Source organism: Lipotes vexillifer, unplaced genomic scaffold (assembly GCF_000442215.2).
Source record: "Lipotes vexillifer unplaced genomic scaffold, Lipotes_vexillifer_v1.1 scaffold126, whole genome shotgun sequence".
Classification (NCBI taxonomy): domain Eukaryota; kingdom Metazoa; phylum Chordata; class Mammalia; order Artiodactyla; family Lipotidae; genus Lipotes; species Lipotes vexillifer.
Window position 1 is genome coordinate 1,266,268 of NW_006778324.1, and position 23,291 is coordinate 1,289,558.

Genomic DNA, 23,291 nt, shown 5'->3' on the forward strand with positions numbered 1-23,291 from the left:
CTAAGAAGCATCAGCCCACAGCCTTTGCCTATTTTTCTGTTGGGTTGTTTGTCTTTCTTGTATTGGTTTCTGTTAGCGTTTTCTATATCATGGGAATTGACGTTTCTTAGATACGTCACAAATATTTTCCATCATCTTTCTTTCCACTTTGTTTATGGGGAGTTTCATCATACAGAAGCTTTATTTTGTGTTGGTTAATTTGATGCTGTCCAAGCTGTTGATTTTCCCTTAATGGCTTCTGGATTTCACATCTTGCTCAAGAAGGGCTAGTCCATCCCAGAATGATACAAAATTATCTGTTATCTTTTATGTTTGTTATATTTTAGAAAGAGAAAGAGAATGGGAGTGATTTCCTTATTCTCCTTCGTACAAGAGCAGGCAGATAAGACCTCTTTGACAAGGGATCCCATAGATCCCCACTCCTCCCCCCAGGAACTGGCTATCTTGTGCATTTGTCACGACTTCCTCTCTACCTTTGCCTGCACATATACGTACCAAGGAACAACATTTAGTGTCCCCTGTGTGCTCTCAAAAAATAAACATAAAAAGACCATCCCTGGGACTTCCCTGCTGGTCCGGTGGTTGAGAATCCACCTTCCAGTGCAGGGGAAGCGGGTTCGGTCCCTGGTTGGGGGACTGGGAGCCCACATGCCGCAACTACTGAGCAGGTGAGCCACAACTAGAGAGCAACCCACGTGCCGCAACGAAGATCGTGCGTGCCGCAACTAAGACCCGACACAGCCAAAAGTAAAATAAATAAATATTAAAAAAAAAAAAAAAAAAACAGCATTCCATGCGTCTTGTCCCACAACTTGATTTTTTTCCCTCGTCTTTTGGAAACCCATTTCAGCTGGTTAATATAGATCTAGTTCATTCATTTGCTGCTAAGAAGCTCATAGTATGAATACACCCCATTCTATCTGGGCGTCCCCCAAGTCGAGGTCATTTAGTTTCTTTTTTTTCTATTACAAAACTTGCAGCAACCATCCTTACGTGCACCTGTCACTTTGTGTCCACGAGTTGGAGTTTCTCCCTTCGGCATATACCCCCAAGTAGAAGGCTGGGCTGTGCGGTGTACACAGAATTTTACAAAATCCTGCCCCACTTTGCTCTCCAAAGAGGCTCTACCAATTTACACTCCCACTAATAGCTTGAATAACACTTGGTATTGTCAGCCTTTTTAATTGCCGCCAATCTGATGGGCGTGAAATGGTAACTCATTGTTGTTTTAATTTGCAGTGCCCTGATTACTCAAGAAGCCAAGAACCATCTCATCCTACATATGTTGCCTGTTGGGGGATCTTCCCCTGGAAGTGCCTGTCACTATCCTTTGCCCATTTTTCCTACTGGGTTGTTTGTCTTTTTCTTGTTGAATTATAGTTCTAGACTTTTATGGTTTGCTTTTTACTTTACTTTCACCAAGCTGGGATTTATTTTGAAGTGTGGTTAGAAATACAGGCCATAATTTATCTTCCATCCAGATGGAGAGTCAATACTCCCAAAACCATTTATTTGAGATGCAACGTTCATCCTCCACTCAATTCCCATGGAAAGGAGGACTCTGTTTCCTTGATCTCTTAGTTTATCCCTCTGCTGTTTTCATTAGAATAGCCATGTTTTGATAACTGATAGGACAAGAGCCCTTTCATTGTTGTTTTCACAATGTTCTTGGCTGTTCCTGGGCACTTTCTCTGCCAGATTTACTTCAGAATCACATTGCCAAGGTCCACCAAAAACCCCCATGGGACTCGGATTGTGACTGCGATGAACTCATAGATTAATTGGGGGTCATCCGTCTGTTTCTCTCTCTGCCTCTGCTCATCTTCTCTCCCCATCTCTCCCTTCCTTCCACACACCCAGAGTGGGGCCCAGCCTTGACATCGTGATCCTGTACTCACTGGTCAACCCCAGAAGCAGCCCCACAGGTCAGATGATGAGGAGGCTGATCAGGGGCAGAACAAGACCCAGAGGGGGTCCAGAAGCTTCTTCTGGTCCAGTCCCCATTTTTGACTGTGGCCGTCAGGCTCTACCTGACGTTCTAGGCCTGGGTTTTTTTGTTTGTTTTTTTAATTTATTTTTGGCTGCATTGGGTCTTCGTTACTGCACACGGACTTTCTCTAGTTGCGGCTAGCAGGGTCTACTCTTCGTTGTGGTGCGCGGGCTTCTCTTTGTGGTGGCTTCTCTTTTTGCAGAGCACGGGCTCTAGGTGCACGGGCTTCAGTAGTTGTGGCTCGCAGGCTCAGTAGTTGTGGCTCGTGGGCTCTAGAGCACAGGCTCAGTAGTTGTGGTGCACGGGCTTAGTTGCTCCGTGGCATATGGGATCTTCCCAGACCAGGGCTCGAACCTGTGTCCCCTGCATTGGCAGGTAGATTCTTAACCACTGTGCCACCAGGGAAGTCCTAGGCCTGGAGCTTATTACCTGGCCTGACCCTTCTCTATTAAGCTGCCCCATGAAGCAAACTTGTATCCCCCAAATCTGCCAGTTCTCTCTGCCCTCACCTCCAACCTCCTCTCGATCAGTGTAAATCTGACTCACCACTGCCCTTCTTCAGACTCTTCCAGGGTCCAGCACTTCCCTCAGGAGAAAGCTCAGGCCTTCCAACCTGGCATTCAAGGCTCTCCATGACCTGGTCCCTGCCTTCCTTTCCAGCCAAAGCACTCTCCTCGTCAATCTACCAACACACTCCACCATTTCTGCCTCCATGGGGCTGCTCCCCCTGCCTGTGCTATCTTCACCAAAAGGCCTAACCTCCCTGTCTTGCCTGCCCAGCTCAACTGCCACCTCCTCCAGGAAGTCTTCCCTGACCACAGGGATGTCAGAGACTGCTCTCTCTTCAGTGAGGACTTTCAGCACTTTGCTTATCTTGAAGGCTCTGAACATGGGAGCTCCTGTCACATTTTCCCATCCCCAGGCCTGGGTGCTCCCAAGGCCAGGGTCTCCTCCTTTGTCCCCTAGGCTGAACGCTCCCTGAAGGCAAATCCTGGTCTTCTCCCCTTCTTCTTTTTTTTTTTTTTTTTTTTTTTTTTAAGATTTAATTTTATTTATTTTTGGCTGCTTTGGGTCTTCATTGCTGCATGCAGGCTTTCTCTAGTTGTGGCGAGCGGGGGCTACTCTTCATTATGGTGCGTGAGTTTCTCATTGTGGTGGCTTCTCTTGTTGCGGAGCACGGGCTCTAGGTGCGCAGATTTCATAGTTGCAGCACGCGGGCTCTAGAGCTCAGGCTCAGCAGTTGTGGTGCACGGGCTCAGTAGTTGCGGCATACGGGCTCTAAAGTACATGCTCAGGAGTTGTGGCACACGGGCTTAGTTGCTCCACGGCATGTGGGATCTTCCTGGACCAGGGCTCAAACCTGTGTCCCCTGCATTGGCAGGTGGATTCTCATCCACTGCGCCACCAGGGAAGTCCCTCCCCTTCTTCCTCTATCTCCCTCTATAGTAGCCATCATGTGATTGTCCATCCTCTGCTTGAAGACCCCTAGTGACGGGACACTCACTACCTCTCAGAGCAACATATCTCCTCATTGGAAGAAAGAACAATGATTTGTTGAAACCTTCCATGTGTCAGGGTCTGGACATTCATGAGTTCAATTATTTCCCACAACCACCCTTCATACTAAGAAGTATTATCCCCAATTAAAGATGAGGAAACTGAGGCTCAGAGAAGTTAAGTTTCTCCAGATCACAAAGCTGAGTGGGCAACAGAATTGGGATATTCAAATCCAGAACTGTGGGAGCCAAGTAAGAAATATCTTCCTTCCTGGGAATTCCCTGGCAGTCCAGTGGTTAGGACTCCACACTCTCATTGCTGAGGGCCTGGGTTCAATCCCGGGTTGGGGAACTAACATGCCACAAGCTGCACATTGTGGCCAAAAAAAAAAAAAACAAAAAACAGAAAGAAAGATCTTCCTTACACTGAACTAATGTTTGTCTCCCTAGGACTTTGACCCAGGGAGTTGGCCGATGGTCGGACAAAGAGCAAACTGTGTGAGGCCTAGAGAAGGGTAGTGACGTATCTAGGGTCACACAGCAAGATGACGGCAGAGCCAGAACTGGAACTGAAGGGTCCTGACTCCTTGGCCAGACTTGCCCCCCTGATCCTTGCATCCTCCCCAAATCAGAAGCAGCTCAGAGAGAGTCAGGATGCCACACAGGGCTGTGAGCCCCTCAGTTCAAGGCCAGCACGGGGAAAGCCCAATCGGTAGGGCCAATGTATAGAAGTACCCAAAGACCCCCCTCATCCCACCATACTTGGACCCAACAGGCTGGAACCTCAGTCTAGACTAGGATAGGTCAATCAGACTTGCCACCCGCTGGAGGAACCAGGATACACGGACGGGATGAGCAGGAAGCTGGAGGAACCAGGATACACGGACGTGATGAGCACGAATGCCGGGTGGAATGCCCGGGCAGGCCTCACCTGCTGCGGGATGAAGGAGCTGGAGAACGTGACAGCCGACCAGAAGAAAATCCCACAGCTGAGGATCACCTTCCTGTTGAAACGGTCACCCAGGTAACCAAAGATGGGGGCGGCCACCATGAAGCTGCAGATGAACGCTGCGTGGGGAGAGGAGAGCCGCAGCTGTGGCACGGGGGTCTCACGGCTGAGCCCACCCGCCCAGACCACCCAGCGAGAGGCCAAGCGAGAGGCCGAGCGCCTGCTGAGGAAGCAGCCGCTGCCCGAGAGGGGCAAAACCTCCGCCAGACCTGGGCCCGGGGGAGGCGGGACAGGCCCTCTGGGTTAGGAGACGCCATGACTCCATCCTCTTCAACGCCCAGTGGCAGGTGAGCCCTTCGGGTACTTTTTAAAAGAGTAAAGATTATTCACTGAAAATTTTCTACTTGTCAGGGGCTGTGCTAGGGGCTCACCACACCGCATCTTGTGTATCTCTCCAACCCCCATCCCACCTCAAAGATGGGGAGACACTCAGAGAGAAGTGACTTGCCTAAGGCCCCACTGGTAGTAAATGTCCCAGTGGGGATTTGACCCCCTGACTCCAGAGCCAGTGTTCCTTATACTTTGCCATGCTACTCTCCTTATTATACTTGAAAAAGAGGTTCAGAGAGGGAAAGGGACCTACCCAAGGTCACACAGCAAATTGGGGCAGAACTGGACCTGGAACCCCCAGTCTCATACCTGCCAGATCACACAGCCACCCTCACTCCCAGCAGACTGCAGAGACTTTCCTGACGTTTGGAAACATTGTCATTCATTTGTTCATTCATTCATTCATTCATTCATCCATCCTTTCATCCATTCAACAAAGACCAAAATTCCTAGACTCTTGCAGTTTTCATTCTAGTGAGAAACAATGAAATAAAAAATATAGTATGTCAAAGGGTGACACATGCTAAGGAGGGAAAAAGGGCAGAAACAGGAGATAGGAAAAGTGCGTGAGAAAAAGAAAACAGATGTTAACATTTTAAATAGAAAGGAAGAGGTGACATTTCAGCAAAGACCCGGAGGAGATGAGGAGATAAATCATGCAAATATTGGGTTGAGAACAGCAAGTGCAAAGGCCCTGGGGCAGGAATGTGCTTAGCATATTTGTGGAAAACAAATAGACCAGAGTGGCTGGAGCAGAGGGACCCTGGGGAAAAGGCCAGATGGGGTAGGGCCTTGTGGCTCACTGTGGTGACTGTGGCTTCTACGGGTGAGAAAGGAAAACACCAGAGGATGCTGAGCAGAGGAGTGATGTGACCTGGTTTTGTTCTTCCAGAACCATAGAGCAGCAGAGTCTTAGAGGACCCTGTGGGGATGGCACTACCAGTATGGGAGGGGCCTTCGGGGTCCCAGGGGGGATAAAGAGTCCAGCAACTCAGGGTAGTCGCTAGGTCATGCGGTGAGGCAGCCCCTGATTCCTCCTCCTGGAAGGCAATCCCACAGCTGACGGGCAGATGGCCAGACAAAGGCCGGGTGGGCAGATAAAGTGGCCGGCCAAGCTAAACATTCACAGGGTCTGACTGTTCCCTCACAGACCTGAGCCCCTAGGAGAAGCGATAGAGGGAGGGGAGGAAGGAGGCAAGGAGGTGAGAGCAGGCTGGGCTGGTGCAGCGCGACTGTCCCTCACTTATCCCAGGGAGCAGGACGGTGAGCGTGTATGGGTGTGGGGGGCAATCTTTTAATCCCAACTGTGTGATTGGGGCCTCAGGCAGAATCAGCAGAGAGGTGCACAAATCTGGGCACCAGAGATGCAGTGCCTGGTCTTAAATTCAGCTCTATTCCTTCCCAGCTGGGTGACCTTGGGAAGGTCACAACCTCTCTGTCCCTCAATTCAGTGGTGTGCTGATAAATGTTTAGCAATGTTTGGCTCTCCAAAAATGAGGCGGGGTTGGGGGGAGCTCTGATGTGTAGTGTTTGCCTGTTTTCATGGTGCACATACTCCCACCATGGCCTGATTTCAAGCTACCAAGGTGATGTCACTAATCAGAGTTGGGAAGAGAGATGCAGTCACAGAGTTGTGCATAGAGTATTTCTATCACTTAGATCCAACAGACATAAATAACCTTAAGAACGTAGATAATAGTGAAAGGCAGCAAAATAATTAGGGGGTGATGAATTCTGAATGTTTATTACCTTTGGGTTTTTCTTTTTAATAGCTCTTTGGAGTATAATTATACAAAGTATAACTGTATAATTGCTTCACAATACTGTGTTAGTTTCTGTTGCACAACAAAGCGAATCAGCCGTATGCATACACATGTCCCCATATCCCCTCCCTCTCGAGCCTCCCTCCCACCCTCCCTATCCCACCCCTCTAGGTCATCGCAAAGCACCGAGCCAGCCAATCTTCCTGTGCTATGCTGTGATGTTGTGTAATCGTAAGTTTATATAATTTAGTTAGTAATAACGGTTGTGCTTAACAACCAGCTCACACAATTCCTGAAAATTTAACAATCAACTCTCATGAACCTAAGCCACCTCCAGCGTGCCAACTTCCTCATCTGTAAAATAAAGATAAAAATAGCAACTCCCTGCTTGCTCTGAGCACTGGATGAGATAATGTGTGTAAGGTGCTTAATGCCATGCCCTGCCCATGCCCAGAGTGGGTCAGCCTTGGTCAACACTGGGCCCTTGTTTAGATCAGTCAGAGTAGAAATTATTTCCTCTTATCTAGAAGAATTTTTCCTGCTGGGTCTGTCTCCCAGGACCTGCCTGAGATCAGACCAGGATATGGGCTGGAAAGAGATTTCAGTCTCATCAGGACTTACACACTTTAGGGGAGAAGGAAGAATTGTTCCCTCTATGCCTGTCTGTATTAGGTGAGGAGTGGACAGAAAGAATCAGAATAGGAGTTGCCCCCCTGTCTGGCCAAGAAGCAGACCCTGTCCATGGGTTGCCCAGCTTAAAGATTTAAAATGCCAGGGAACCAGCAAGGAGGGCCAAATCCTACCAAGACATGAAGGGAGGCTTCATAGAGGCAGTGATGGCAGAGCAGGGCACTGAAGGCTGCACAGGAGTTCACCGTGGTGATGATACTACTTAAAATCAAGTATACTAAAATATAAATTACAAATCTTATAAGACTGTATAATGGTTAATGAGGCATTATGCTTATTGTTAATAATAATTGCAGTTACCGTTCATGGAGCATTTACTACAGGCAAGGCCCAGGGATGTGCCCTGGCCATAAGCACAGATGATCTCATTTGATTCTCCCTATTATCTTCATCTTACGGAGGAAAGAGTAGAGGCTAAAAGGAGTGACATCATACAGCTCGGTGTGTGGCTAAGCCAGAATATATACCCCAATTTGACTCCAGAGTCCTTGCTCTAAATCACACCACAGGAGGCCAGGCTGGGAAGGCGGAAGATCCCAGCTGATGTTCCAAAGGTCAGAGAAAGTTCAGGGTGTGTCGGGGACAGCAGGAAGACACATGAGGCTGTAGGCTGGGAAGGTGATAGAGAGAGGAAGCAGTGGGAGATGAGACCACTGAGGGAGATCGGGCCCTAACCCCTAGTTCCAGGTTTGGTGTTAGTTAGAGGGCAGTGGGGATCCACAGCACACTGTTCTCCCCCTTCAAGGAGGAGCGCTGGCCAAGCCCCCACTGGGTGGGTGCAGAGGGGCTGGAGGAGGTGAGCCAGGCCTCGGCCAGACCTCAGCCATCCTGGTCCATCCCTATCCTCCTGTCCACAGCAGAACCGGAAGGCAGCCCCACTTCAGATGGACTCCTGCTGGGGCAGCCACACCCCATCCCCACCCCTGTCCCGCCAAAGGTCACCAAGTCCCAACCTGAGTTTTACCGTCTGTCCCACTGTACAGCTGGGGCCACTGGAAGGTGGAAGATCTTGCCCAAGATGACACAGCAACCCTCCTGAGCCCTGACTCTCTTATCTCTCAGGGCCTTCCCCTTGGGGACAAGGGGATCCAAGGTCAGCAGGGAGACACAATCCATCTTTCCAGCCCTCCCTTCTGCTCTGGGGAGCCAAGAGAAAGGGCCTTTCCCAGCCCTCAGGGTTGTCACAGGCCAGCAGAGAGGCCTGAACACAACTAGGTAGAGCCTGGAGGGAAATAAATTCCTGGCAGAAGGAACAGAACAGGGGCTTCCCTGGTGGCGTGGTGGTTAAGAATCCACCCGCCAATGCAGGGGACACAGGTTCAAGCCCTGGTCCGGGAAGATCCCACATGCCGCAGAGCAACTAAGCCGTGCACCACAACTACTGCGCCTGCGCTCTAGAGCCCGCGAGCCACAGCTACTGAAGCCCGCGTGCCTAGAGCCCATGCTCCCCAACAAGAGCAGCCACTGCAATGAGAAGCCCGCGCACCACAACAGAGTAGCCTCCACTCGCTCCAACTAGAGAAAAGCCCGCGCGCAGCAACGAAGACCCAATGCAGCCAAAAGTTAATTAATTAAAAAAATTAAAAAGTAAGTCCAAGAATGTTAGGATACATCCAGACCAATTTTACAGATCACCTACCCCCAGAGTGTTCTGTGTGGATCAGTTTTCAGAATTGTGACTGTGTTAACGTCCTAGGGCTGCCATAACCAAGTACCAGAGATTGGCTGGCTTAAACAGCAGAATTTTGTCATCGCACCACTGAAGGCTAAAAATATGGGATCAAGGGGTTGGCAGGGTTGGTTCCTTCTGAGGTTGTGGGGAGAATAAGCTCCAGGCCTCTCTCCTGCTTCTGGTGGTTTCCTGGCAAATCTTTAGCCTTCCTTGGCTTGCAGAAGCATCACCCTGATCTCTACCTTCATTTTTACATGGCGTTCTCCCTGTGTGTGTGTGTGTGTGTGTGTGTGTGTGTCTGTGTCCAAATTTCCTCTTGTTATAAGGACACCAGTCATGTTGGATTAGGCCCACCGTATCCTAACTTAGCTAATTATATCTGCAATGATCCTATTTCCAAATAAGGTCACATTCTGAGGTCCTGGGGGTTAGGACTTCAACAAATGAATTTGGAGGAGACACAACTCAACCCATAACCCTTTATACCCTTAATACTTTTAGGTATTAAGGTCCTTGTCTATCAGATATAAAGTCTTTCATTATCAGATAAATATTCTGTGTGTATCTGTGTGTTTTATATACCCACTAGCATGTGTTGAAGACTTACTATGTATCAGGTACTATGTTAGCCAACTTAGGGACGTCGTCTTTACTGAATACTCCCAGACACAAGTGGTGGTTAGCAAGTGGTGGCTTGGAGAGGGGATGTAAATTTCACAGGCTCTTCCAGCTACTCTGCCAAGGGAGGAAGCAGGATCATGCTGACCAGTCAGAGCCACAGTCCACCAATGACCTGCTCAGCTGGACAGCGGCAGTTGGATATTTTTATAAGCGCATGAGTGTAAACCTTCAGGTTCCCAGTCTCATTATGACAGCTCTCCATAGTGAAGGCGTTTTTATCAGTAGCTGGACTTCACAAGGTGCCCGTCAGAAGATTCTGGCAGAACACTTAGCGTGGAAGCTAGGTCTATAAGCTAAGTGTTGTGGCTCAACATCATTGCCCCACAAAATAAGTCTTTAAGCCTCTACAGGTGGAAAAAAGGTACAAGCGAAACTGATGCCAGAACCCTTTTGACATTTGGCCATGTTAGTTGAAAACGGAATGACAAAATTAAAACATGGTGTGTCTCCATTTTCACGCTAAAGAGAAATTAAGGAGAAACTGTACAGGAGGAATTTTCTTCAGTAATGTTCTGCTACTTGAGTGACCTCCGTCCCCACTCTCCCCCTGCCCCCACCCCCCCAATCCTGACACTTCCTCGTGATGCCACAAACCCCAGCCCTGAGTTGGTCCCGAGGGGAAACAGCAGGGGCAGGCCCAGGCCGAACTCTCAGCCCCCCCACGCCCCCCCACCCCCAACCCTGTCTCCTGGCCCAGCAGCTCCTGGTGCCCACAAATAAGCAGGCACCCCAGCTGTCAGCCCTGGCCCTTTGATCTGGGCAAGCAGCAACACCTGGCTCTGACCTTATCAGGGAAGAGCCAGGTGCATGGGGCTGAGGCCAATTAGGTGACTTGCCTGGTAGCCCATTGAGTCACATCCTGGTCTAGCCCACCTGGCTTCTTGGTTCAGTTGACCAGAGAGGCAAGGACATTCTGGGGAGCCATTCCAGCTGTGCCCAGGGTAGGTGGGAGGGTGAGGGCCACAGAGTAATGACTAGAGGGTCTCGGAGTGTGCTGGGAACTCTCACCATGGCCCAGAGGCACCCACCCCGAGAACACCGAGAAGTCAGACACTCAGACGCCTGGGATAAGCCTCACCAATCCAGCGGCCATCTATGCCCCCATCCCGAGCCAAGAGGAAGTCCCAATGCCAGGCCTGCTACTCTCTCACCATGAGACCTTAAACAAGTCATTTCCCCTCTCTTAACCTCTGTCCTTCCATTTGGAAAGTGAAGCTGACCAAAGGGGGCTTGTAGGAGGAAGACTCAAACAAGATGATGCTGTGGATGATTTATCCCCCTCCAGCCAGGTCGCCAGGGATAAGAAGGACACAGCCTGGGACATAATTGAGGCAGCGCTATGACCCTCACAGCCCTCCCACCCGCTCCCTGGGCGGCTACACTGGCCCTGACCTCGATCAGTGGGAGTTGAATGGAGGAGGCCAGAGCAGGAGGGGGATGAGGCTCGGGCTGGGTCCCCAGTGACTCAGGGGCCACGGAGCAGGGGGATGGGCAGCTAGGCTCCCTCCTGCCCTTCCCTCACCAGCTCGGCAGCCTGATCCCTCCCACACTCCCATCCGGCTTCAACTCTGTCTCTCCAGCTGTAAGTGCTGGTCACTGCATTGTACGGAGCCCAGGAGGCTGGAGGAACCTGTCCCAGGCCCCGGGGCAGGATGACTTGCTCTGACCTAGCCAGGGAGGCCAAGCAAGGGGGGCGGAGCCAGCAGAGGGGCTTGGGCTCACATCCCGGGTGGAGGTGATGTCTGCAGGGGCAGGGGCCTGGGCTCCCTTAGGAGGAGCTGGACGGCACAGCCTTACCCTAGTGCTAGCTCGGTTAATTCTCACGTATTCGGGCTGAATCCTGGAGCTTTCATCTCCCCTCTCTGAGCCCCAGAGGCCCCATCTAGGAAATGAGGATGGGCACTGAGCCTAGCTGAATGGCTGTGGCTCAAGGAGGCCGTGGAGGCCTGGCACAGTGTGTGGTGGAATGCCACCCAGACAGGTCAGGCAGGTTCCTGGACAGAGCCAGCCTCTCTGCCCCTCCCTCCCAGGAGAGCCCGGGAGAGGACGGGGTTCCCAGAGTGGAATGCAGACCATGTACCTTCGCAGCCACATCTAACTGGGCCTCACAGCCAGACGGACTCCAGGACCAAGGGGAAATCAGGGCCAAGGGAGCTGGCCAAACAGCAAGGTCAGGGCGGAGTCAGAACCAGCCCTGGGATGTAATACTGGCTCTGAGTCTCTGCCCAGCCCTGAGGGTCCTGCAGAGGGCACAGCCGGCAGGGCCACAGCCAGGGGAGGGCCAGGAGCTCAGGTCCTACAGGACTACACAGCAGGCAGGGCAGCCACAAGGTTGACATGAACCCTGGAGGGAGGGGCAGAGGCTGGAATAACTGCTTAATCACCTGCCATGCTGCCCTGGCCCAGGGGGGCTCGGGCCCTGCCTCCCCACCAGTCCCAAGGCTGGACCCCGGGGGGTGAGGGGCCGAGAACCTCAAGCCCAGGTCTAGTCTGGGACCCAGGTTCTCAGGCTCCTGCCCTGGGTTTGCGAGAGGCTCTGGGGCTGACCAGCTGGAGTTTCCTCTTTTGGCATCTGAGAGGTGATTTCCAGGTTGCCTGCATCCCTGTATCTCACCCACAGGCCCTCAGGGCAGGTGTTATTTGCTTTGTTTCACAAGAATAGAAGCAGAGGCTCGGGGAAGTGGTGCCTTTTGTGAGTGGCAACGGTGGGATTTGGACACAAAACTCACGCTCTTTCCAGCGAGTCAGGACCAGGGAAGAGACAGGCAGGGAATCCCCACCAGGTATTAGAAAGCAGGAGGGGGGCCAGGGCGGGAGGTGGGCCTCACCTGACTGCAGCAAGCCGGCGCCTCGGTCCTTGACCCCAAAGTGCTGCTGGATGTCCAGAAGGACACCTGGGAAGAGAAGACACAGGGTGCTTACTGGGGACGCCTGACGCCTGGGTGCCCCCATTCGCACACCCCACCTAGGCGACCCTCAGCCCCAGCCCAGCCCTCTTTCCACCTTGTAGGGCCCAGCCTGGCCCCATCTAGAGAACCCCGCCCTGCCGAGTTTAGCCAGGCCACTAGAAACCTTGGAGGCCAAGCTTCTACCCTGAGGTGCTCACACTGGGGATAGGACCACATCCCCTCACTCGGCCAGTGTGGGGTCCAAGGCGCAGACAGGCGAGGCTCCTCCATGGTTACTCAGCCCAGCGGGGCAGCCAAGCCTCCTACCAGCCTGGGCCTCTTGCCCGTCTGCAGCTCAGCCCCAGACTAAGTGCTGGGACCCCAGACGTGGACCCTGCCGTCAGGGGAGACCACAAAGCCCACAGCCCAGAGAGTGGGTGGGCAGCCACTGAAAGCTGCAGGAGAAGCCCCCTGGCCAAGGAGAGGGCGGAGAGGGCGGAGAGGGCTCACGGGCAACACACACCCCACCCCACCCCCGCTCACCCGCACGTGTGCACAAACATGTGCTCCCCCAGCTGTCCTCAGGACAATAACCAGGACTCCCAATTTTCTGATGCAGGAGCCTAGAGGCAGAGGGAAGCAGACGGGGCTCCAAGCCTGCTTTCCTGGGGGAAGGGGAGCCCTTGAGGCCATGTCTGCCCTTCTCCCAACTCCCAGCCACCTCTGCGCTCTCGCTCTTGTTAGGGCTTTTTACATCAAAGGGGGGCGGCAACCAGAACAACTAGAAACGATCAACAGCTGTGGACAGACCCAGCCGTGGTTGTATAGAGGCCAGCAACTGCCCAGCCCCCTCTGACCTCGTGCAGCCCTCAACCAGGGCTCCCGGGTAAGCCCAACCCCCAGCCCCACAGCTCCCAGGGCCCCTGCCTTAGCTTATCTGAGGACAGCAGGAGGCTGGGCCACAGGCCAGAGTCGCCCTGACCACTGCACGTCTGCACTGAGAAGGAAGAGGGGAGAAAGGAGACAGGGCCTGTCTCAGGAGCTCCCCATGCAGGGGACAGAGGAAGGGACCAGGACCCTGCCTTCGGGGGACTCCCAGAACTATTCGACACGATGGTGATGATGACGTCAGCATTTAAAATGATGATGGTTCGTATTACTGAGCATTAAGTGCTTCATTAGTTTAACCCTCACACAACCCTATGAGGCTGGTACTATCATCTCACTGGATAGATGAGGAAACTGAGGCACAGAAGGGTAAGCCACACGTTCAAAGTCACACCACAGGGAAACGGGTGAAAGTGGAATCTCCAAACACAGTACGAGGGTCCCGTCCAGTGGCTGGGCTGGGGAAGAAGCCACTGTCCCCCCATCCAAGCAAGACCCAGGCATGGGATGCTGAGGCATTTCCTGTTCTAGCAGCCTGACAGCCAAGAGCATCCGGTCTCCTCCTTGTTAATACCCAGAGTGGATTCACCATAATTACCCATAATGCAGAGGCTGTGTGAGACCCAGCTAATGACTTAATAACCAGGGCGGGCTGGGACTTTACCTTGAAGGCGGAAACCAGGGGCCGGTCCTGGGCCTGCGGGTGGCAGGTCCACCAAGTGGGATCTCCGAGGTGCCTCGACCCGGCCTCAGAGGCCCTGAGTTCGATCAGGCCCTGTGGGTGGCATGGCTGGGCCCGACCTTGGGGAGCCCCCCACGCTCACCTCCCGGCCTCACAGCCACTCCCAGTCCTGAGCCAGGGCCTCTGTAGCCTCCTGATCCGATCACATCCTTCTCTTGCAGAATCACCATCACCTGTGGCTCCCCTACCTTCAGCAGGCCGTGGGGCTGCAGGTTCAGCCCCGCCAACCCCACCCTCCAGCCTCACTTCTCAGGACACCACCCCGCACCCCATACCCTAGCCACCCCAAACTACTCATGGGCCCCTGACTACACATGCTCCCTCTTCTTACCCTGGTGCAATTTTATTGGCTGAGCTAATTCTCGCCATACCTTCAAGACTAGTTTAGATGCCTCCTCTTCTGGGAAGTCTTCCCTGTTTTCTCCCCCTCCCACCACCCTCCATAAGCTAGTTGCCCCCACTCTCCCCGGTCCATCCTTGTTTTAACACTTGTCACACTACAATTAGTTTGTTCTACAGAGAAGACACAGAGGGACACGGATATGAGCTCCTCGGATCCACTGTGGCCGGGAGCAAAGAGCCACTAGCTGCTGGTTCCTGCTAAGTTCCAGGTACTATGTGAGGCTCTACAGAGGGTATTTCTATCCCTGCTACCCAGGCTTATCTATGACTATCATTCCCATTTTACATATGAGGAAACTGAGGCTCCAAGAAATGAAATAACTTGTCATACAGCACATGAGATGTCAGGGGTGAGATCTGAAACCGGGTCTATTATCAAAATCCAAAGCTTGTTTTTCTGCCACACAGCCTCTGCGTGGTTCACTCTTGCCCCCCAGCCCGGGGTCCGGCACACAGTGACTGTTTGTGCCGTGGATGCATAGGTGGATGGGCGGGGGCCTGCCTCACCCCCCACTAGATCATGAGCCCCCTGAGAGCTGGGACCATGGCAAGTCATCTCCGGAACCCAGGACAGAGACCATCACAATTTAGGCATTGGGTAGACGGAAGGATGGATAGAGTCAGGAGATGGTAGGAGGGTAAAACTCCCCCTGGGCCCTGCACTGTGGGTCCCCACCCACGGCCCAGAGGAGGGCGTGGATCTGCAGCAACCGCAGGCCCACTTTCTGGGAGGGAGGCCATATCAAAGTGGTCATCATAAAGGCGGCATGTGTCCCCAGCAAATCAAAACACTCTTGCTTCCTCCCCAAGACACATCCTAGCCATCTGACTGGATGCACTCCCCCACCCATGACTTCAAGGTCCAGCATTTGCCTCTGCCTCCAGGAAGCCTTCCTTTTTTTTTTTTTTAAGATTTTTCCTTTTTTTTTTTTTTAAGATTTTTCCTTTTTTTTTTTTTCAGGCTCCGACGCACAGGCTCAGCGGCCATGGCTCACGGGCCCAGCCGCTCCGTGGCATGTGGGATCTTCCCAGACCGGGGCATGAACCCATGTCCCCTGCATCGGCAGGCGGACTCCCAACCACTGCGCCACCAGGGAAGCCCAAGATTTTTTTTTTTATGTGGACCATTTTCAAAGTCTACACTGAACTTGCTACAACACTGCCTCTGTTCCATACTTTGGTTCCTTGGCCCTGCAGCACGTGGGATCCCAGCTCCCTGACCAGGCATCCAACCCAAACCCCCTGCATTGGAAGGCTAAGTCCCAACCACTGGACCGCCAGGGAAGTCCCAGGAAGCCTTCCTTGACTTCCTCTACTGAACAGAGTTCCTCGTAAGGGGGAGGAATATTTCACCATACCCAGATGGGCATCCAGGGTCCCTGGGAACTCCTGAGCAGTCTAGACCCAAGGCGCGGGCAGCTTTGGATGTCCCCACCCCAGTACCCCCCGGCAACCCAGTCTTGGGTCCAAGGCCTGAGTTCCAGGCAGAAGGCCAGAGAAACCCTTCCAGGGAACAGGGCCTCGTACAGGCTGTAAGACCCTAGGTCAGGCCCTGCCTGAGCCTTTCTCGGTTGTTTTCCCTCTTCAAGGCCTGCCAAGGGCCATGGCTGCAGGAGAGTGAGATCCCACTGGCCACTGGCACGGGAAGCGTGTGTCACAGCAGCCCGGACCATCGTCTCAGATTTTCCTCTGGGCTCCAGGCAGGCTTGGACCCACACCCCGCCTCCCTTCCTCACCACAGCCTTATTTTTAGCCTCTTTCCTGGAGGCTGAGGTTTAGTGGGTCAAAGGACGGGCCTCACGCCCAGGAGCAGAGCCTCCTCCAGCTCAGACCAGGCCCACTCCATCAGCCCCAACAGCCCAGGGCGGGCAAGGCGAGGCTCCCACCACACCTGCAGCCCCCCCCTGCCCCCCCCCGTCCCATGGCCACAGCTCCCGATCCAGGCCTCTCCAGGCAGTCGCCCCAAATCCACAGCCACATCGTCCTCTGCCCACAGGGTCTTCCTCCCTGAGCCAAGAAAACATTCTGGAAAAGCAGGAGCACCTGAATTTTCTTACCCATTGACCCTAATTACACCCCTCTCAAGCTTCCAAGGGGCTCTCCTCTTGTCCAAGGCCAACTGCCCCTCCTGCCTCCCGGGAAGCTGGCCCGGGCCAGCCACTGCTTGAGATGTGCTGTCAGCATCTCCCTTACTCCCGTCTCCTGCACATCAGCGCACAAATGTGCTCGCCCCTCTCTCACCCTGGTGGTAAAAACAGTCCGGCCTCATCCCCCCTGCCAGCCGCTCTTTCTCTCTCCCCCCTTCACAGCTGAAGGGCGTTTTTTTTTTTTTTTTTTTTTTTTTTTTTTCTCCCGGCCAAATCACTGACTTCATGGCTAAGATAAGTAAAATCTGGATCTCATCCCAGACTAAGAGCTTCAAAACACGTCTGTTCTTCCTTCAATTTTATCTGGCCTCCAAGCTCAGAAGACAGATTTTTGAAGATATAAAGGGGGCTGACCAATCCTTCCTTTTATTATTATGGTGGTTTTTTTTTTTTTTTTTTTTTTTTTTTTTTAGTTCCCTGACCAGGGATTGAACCCAAGCCATGTCAGTGAAAGCACCGAGTCCTAACCACTGGACCGCCTGGGAATTCCCACAGCTGAAGTTCTTAAAACAGTTCTCACCCCTCCCCAACTCGATGTCCTCATCTCCATCCCCCCCTGAAGCCAACTGCCTTCTGGTGGCTCAACCCCACAGGCTCTATCATCTCTCAGCATCCCAGCCACCTGGACCCTGATTCCACGGCTCCATCACCTACCTGGTCCACTCCCCAGACCAGACACCTGGGAGTGGACCATGACACCCGCCTTGTCTCCCATGAATGGGCCCCAATGATTCTCTCTCTCCTTCTCCAACTGCCTCCCCGCTGGACTCCCTGCCTCCAGCCTCTACTAACCCATCCAGCATCCCTCCTGCAGCCTCATCACACAAGCACTTATCAACTTCCTATGAAGTCCTGGGCTGGGGTTTCAGAGACCACAAGACAATCTCTGGACTCAAGGAGCTAAGGCCGTGGCACAGTGGTTGTCAACTCTGGCTAGGGCCCAGAGTCACCCATGAGGTCTTCAAAATCCATTGGCCCAGGTCCCTGGTTCAGTAATACTACTGCTAACAACAACAATAATATGGGTGTTAACGTGTACTGAGTGCTTGCTACATGCCAGACACTGTTCTGAGAGTGTAACCAAATTAGGTCATTGAGGGTGGCTGCCCAGTAGAGCTTAGTGGCTCCCTATTGCCACCCAAATTAAGCCCAGACTTCTTCTAGCATTTGAGGCCTCCATGCTCCAGGTCTGCACAATCATCCTGTCTAGAAGCCAGAGGCAGCAATCTATTAACACACTGCCCAGGTGATTGGAAACCACTGGCCTGGTTGGTCTGAAGCCCCTGTGACTCACATATCACGGCCCACAGGCCTCCAAGCCTTGACTACAGCCATGCCCTCTTCCTGGACTGTTCATCTCCACCTGCTAAGATCCACCTCATCCAGGGCCCAGATCCAAGGTCATGTCTATCAGGGTGCCCCCCGCAACTCCCTCCTTTGGGGCTCTTGTTGAGGAGGTGCCTGTAACTTTGAAGGCACCCCCACAGCTGGATGGAATCTGGCCCGACTCACCCATCTGGCTGGTCACAGATTCAGTGATCCCCCATCACTGCTGGTCCTTCAATAGCCCCTAGAGGAGCCAGGTCCAGAACCCAACCTGCTGACATCACAGAGTCCTCAAAAAGGCCAAGGTGTAAGAAGAAACCCACACTGACCTCAGGACCACCCAGTTCAGACCAGCCTCAGATGCAAGGTTGGGACATGATCCTGAGGTCTCTTTCTGCCCTGTCATCCAGGGCAGGCCACCTGGTGCCCACGTTCACTCCCCAAACACAGTCATCATCACCCCATGTTCACCCTACCTCTCTCAGAGCAGCAGGCAGCATAGCTGAATTTCCAAGAGCATGGGCTCCAGAGCCAGACCATCGGGGTTCAAATCCTGGCTTCTCCACCTTCCCTGCTTTGTGACCTTAGGCAAGTTACTTAAACTCTCTGTGCCAGTTTCCTTTTCTGTAACAAGGGTTAATTTTAAGATCTGCTTTACATGGTTGTTGTGAGGTTTAAATGGGTTGATCCATGTAAAATGCTTAGAATGGTGCCTGGCACATAGTAGGTAGTCAATAAATGTTACAAACGTTATCACAGATCATCACGATCATCATGGGGCAAGAGCTCCGGCTGTGACCAGTTCCCAGAGAATGGGAATTCCCACTTCAGCGTTTTTTCTCCAAAATGGGGGCAGATGGCTGGAAAGACAGAGCCTAGGGATCTGAAGGGATAGGTGATGCCTGCCATTGGCTGGTCCTTCTTGGAGGGACCCTGGTTCCCCTGTGGAGGCCTCAGGGCTGGCTCACTCTGGAATTCTCACCCCTGCTCCAACGCAGGGCCGCAACTCCCACCCCGGTAATTATAGGGGCCTGAGGGCCTGGCTCTGCTGACCTGGCTCTGAATGGCTAAGGCTGGGAAACCACAGCCTGGCCCCGCCAGCACCCACCCGCTCCTTCCTGAGCCTAACGGGGACGGGCCAAGGCAGTTCCTCGGCCAGAGACCCAGGCTGTCAAGCACACTCACTTCTACCTGCCCCAGAGCTTCCACAGGGCAAGACCCTCCCCCCATCCCCCAGGGACAAACTGAGTGACCTACAGGAGCGTCTGGCCCCTATCCTGAGCCTCAGGTTGCCCATCTGAGAGTGACCTAGGATCCCTGTACATCCCTGCTGGGTCCATTCGAAATCTTAGTCATGTTTGTTCTACACGTGCTCACCCGCCTACCCCCACACCTGCCTACAGATCTGCGTCATCTGTCAGGACAGCTTAGTGGTCATCTCTGCAGGGGCCATGAGGATGGGACCCCTGGCCCACAGCCTCAGCCCCTCAGAGAGGCCTCACCCCCTCCCTAGAAGACTTAAACTCCAGACTTGTCCCCATAAAGAGCACCCCACAGCACCCTTCCCTACCCAGAGCCCTGCCCACAGACCCCACCAGCCGAGGCAAGCAGAACCACCCCCAGAGCTCAGGGAGCCCTCCCTCCCCATCCCCCCACCCCCATTCCCACCAAGCCTCTCTGCCCAGAGTGGGCAGGGACAGGCAGCCGGGCCTCTGGCCTGTGGTTCTGGTCTATCATTTGGGGCCAGCTTTCCTGGAACCAGACTCGGCCTTAGCAATTTGGGGGCTTTGCAGAGCCACTCCTTTCCCATCTCAGCCTCCCTGGCCCTGTTCTGGCTCAAGGACTCCCAAGACCAACAGGGGCCGGGGACAAGGTGGCCACACCCTTATCATGACCCGTGGAGGGTGTGGCCTGTGTAGCCACAGACCAGGGATAAGTCCAGGGTATGGGGGGAGAGAGGGTGGGGAGAGATAAGAGACCTCAGAACGGCATGGCTCAAGCCCACGAGCCCTCAGCCGCCTCCCTGTGTGCTGCTCCAGCGGCCCAGGCCACCAGCGACCCCCCACTCCCGCTTCTCAGCTGGAAAACTGAGATTCAGAAGGCGAAGGAAACAGAGCCCAGCAGGAGCCAGGCCGAGCAGACCCCTAAGCGCCCCGACCTGGCCTGTGCTCCCCACCTCACCCCAAAAAGCACCAGAAAAGAGGTTGCAGCCAGCCCCCTCTCAACATCCACACCAACCGCCCTCACCTGGGTGCTAGAAACAGTGTGTGACCAAGTAACGCCCTCTCTCCCCAGGCACGGCCCTTTACGGTTTACAAAGCATAATGGTGCTCCTTGCTGCCTGGGACCCCATTTGCAAGTCCATGCTGGGCAGTGAAGGGACCAGGAAGATCCCACGGAGCTACCAGGCTGTGAGGGTAGACCCCAGCAAGGTCTCTATGGAGGCAGAGAACTGAGGGCAAGGCAGGAGGCTGGGACCCCACCCCTAGCCTCCAAGCTCTGGCTGGTGCATCAGTCCTGCTTCTTTCTTGCTCTAATATAAATGCTTCTGCCCTCCGCCGTATCTTACCTAGGGCTCCTTTCACCAACCACTCCCAACTACCAAGAGAGGGCCAGGCCCAGAGCAGACCAGCGCTCTGTTATGCTTCACCCCACCTTGCAGGGCAACCTGGGACCAGCCCTTGGCCTCCAGTGCCCTACCTGCAGAAGAGACCAGACGAAGGCACCACAGTGCCCTCCTCCATGTACAGGAGCCATTCTGCCCAGCATGGGGCCAGGAAGCCCATTGTCAGGGCTGCGGGCTGGGCAGACAGGGACCACACTGATCTCTGCCCCCCCTTCCTTCTCAGAGACACGAGGCCTCCAGCTCATTGTGTCCTACTCAGGACAAAAGGGCAGCGCCGGCCTTTTGTCCCCTACAGGGGCCTGGTCCTTGTCCAGGGTCGTTCAAACGTACCAATGCCCCTTCAGCCCAGAAGGATGGGCTTTGAGGACAGGCAGGGCTGGGTCAACTCAATTCTGCCACTCAGTCGGCCAACAAGAGCCAAACCTGTGCCAGCCCCCCACATATACTGGGGACACAGAGATGACCAGGTTCAGCTCACGTGAGGCTGAAGGGAGACAGCCACCCTATATGGGAGTAGGTGCCATGATGGAGGTGGACAGAGTGAGGGGGATGTGAGGAAGACTTCCTGGAAGGAGGGCAGAGACACCACTGAGACCCAGCAGCAAAAACTAAGGTTGGCTGCTGCAGCATCTAGGGAACAGTCCTCGATCGTCCTGAAAAAGGGAGGTACAGGCAGAGCCGAGCTCCAGAAGACAAGAGTCCCTGAGACCAAGTCATGTGCCCCATACTACCCTTGGGAGCAAGACCTTGACCACAGAAAAAGAGGAATGAAATCATCTATTGTGGATTCACAGCTCAGAGAGGGTCAGGATCTGCCTCAGGTCACACAGCAATTCTGATAAAGCCAGGAGTAGGAAGCTCAGCCCAGGAGACCGTCAGGGCCCAACCAGGAGCCCAGCCCCAGAGGCCTGGGGATCAAGACAGTGTCCTCTTTGCCTCCTTTGCTCTCATCCCCCTTCTACCCTCAGGATTTCAGGCCCCCACACCCAGGCAGAAACAAAGCCACTTCCTGTCTGGGGAAGGGACGCGGAACTCCTCCTCTCTGAGCAGCCTCACTCTCAGACCAGGCTGTACCCTGCAGCCTGCAGCCTTCCGGCCCCATTCACAAAGGGAAAACTAAGGCACAGGCTGGGCCAGTCACTGGCCGTGAGTCCCAAATCAAGGCAGTGAGTTTCAAAGCACTTCTCTGACAGGTCAGTGGCACAGCAGAAATGCTGTTAGAACCAGCCAGAAAGCGGCCGAGGAGGAAAAGGAGCAAGGAAATGGGCTGCTGGCGGTTAGTCACTGGGGCACTGGCATTCCAGGCCAGCCCAGCGGTGCACCTGGACGCTGACCCACCAGACAGTCATTCTGGAATGTGGCCCTGGGACACCCCGCCCTACAGACCTTGCATAGTGCTGACTTGGTGGTGGCCAGGGCCGGGCCACTCAAGGGGACAAAGCCACCTGAGGGGGCAGGGCGGGAGTGGTGTTGATATCCTTATCCACAAAGATAGACGCGGAGCTTGGGGACTGACCTGGCTTCTACACACTCAGGTGACTCTGTAAAAGGCCCTGAGTCTCTGTTTCCCCAACTGTCAGCTCTGGACAGCCTCAACCAAGCAGACAGAAAAAGAGCTAAAAGCCCGTGCCTGGCAGCCCCTCCTGCGCGGAGCCCAGGTGTTTGGGGAAGCCCCTCAGTCCCTGCCAGGCCTGTGTTCCAGGCTGGTTCCCTGTACTCCTCTCTCCTTCTGGGTTTGTGTTAGTGAGTGGTTGCCATGGATACCGGTCTCAGCTTCTTTGGCAGAAAAGGACTCCCCCAGGGCAGGGCTCTGCCTCTCCTCACCAGCCCCTGCTCCGCCCAATTTCAAGTGCCTGGTCTGCCAGGGGGCTGGATCAAAGGGAAAGAAACTAGGTCTCACGAAGAGAACAGGTGTCCCAGAGAAGTTGGGGGAGGATCTCAGCTTTCAAATAGTTATTCACCAAACGTGAACAGGGCCTGCCCAGCTCCCTCTTGCTGGGCCTGGTTCCAGGAGCAGAATGCTGCCACCTACACCCTCAGCTCTGCTTCCATTTTACAGATGCAAGAATGGGAGCCCAGGAGCACAGGAAGCTCCGGCACCAGGATGTAGAGCTGGTAAGAGGAGACTCAGGACCCTCGCCTGAGAGGCTCCTTCCTTCTCCTGACCTGGCAGCCAGGAGTGGGCTCCGAATGGAGAGTGGGTAGCTGCCAGGCTCACAGGGGCTTGGGGGAGGGTGCAGGAGCCACGTGCCCTAGGGGAACTCAAACTGTGGCTGTTAAACTGAGCTGAAACTCATCTGCCCAGAGAGCTTCTGCCCTGGCCAGCAGAGTCTCCGAGTTTCCAGGTCAGAAGCAGGGAGTATGCTCTGTCCTCCCCCTGAGAGAAGACCACACTGGAGCGTTCTGCTCCTGCTCCGTCCTGCCATGTGACCTTGGATAAGTTCCAGCATTCTCCCGGTGTCAGTGTCCTCATCCCCCCAAGGAGGATGGGGCAAGGGTTTAGAGGCAGTTTCCAGGCTACCTCACTTTCATCCAACTGAAACAATGCTCAGTAAGAAAAGCAAGAGCGGGAACCTGGCCCTTCTCACCTGCTTCTGAGGCCTGCTGCCCTCAGGGGGGTTCTGAGGGGGAGGGGGAGGGG

At 54.0% G+C, this 23,291-nt stretch overlaps 1 protein-coding gene across 1 annotated transcript in view; it reads right to left on the reverse strand.

Moving 5' to 3' along the window:
* The window catches only part of SPNS2 (SPNS lysolipid transporter 2, sphingosine-1-phosphate), a 33,919-nt gene that overhangs the window by 6,757 nt on the left and 3,871 nt on the right, over positions 1-23,291 (reverse strand). Inside the window, exons 2-3 of the mRNA XM_007451605.1 lie at positions 12,460-12,525; positions 4,418-4,554 (exon numbers count right to left, since the gene is read on the reverse strand). Coding sequence (XP_007451667.1) covers positions 4,418-4,554; positions 12,460-12,525 — 203 coding nt within the window. The remainder of the gene's footprint in view (positions 1-4,417; positions 4,555-12,459; positions 12,526-23,291) is intronic.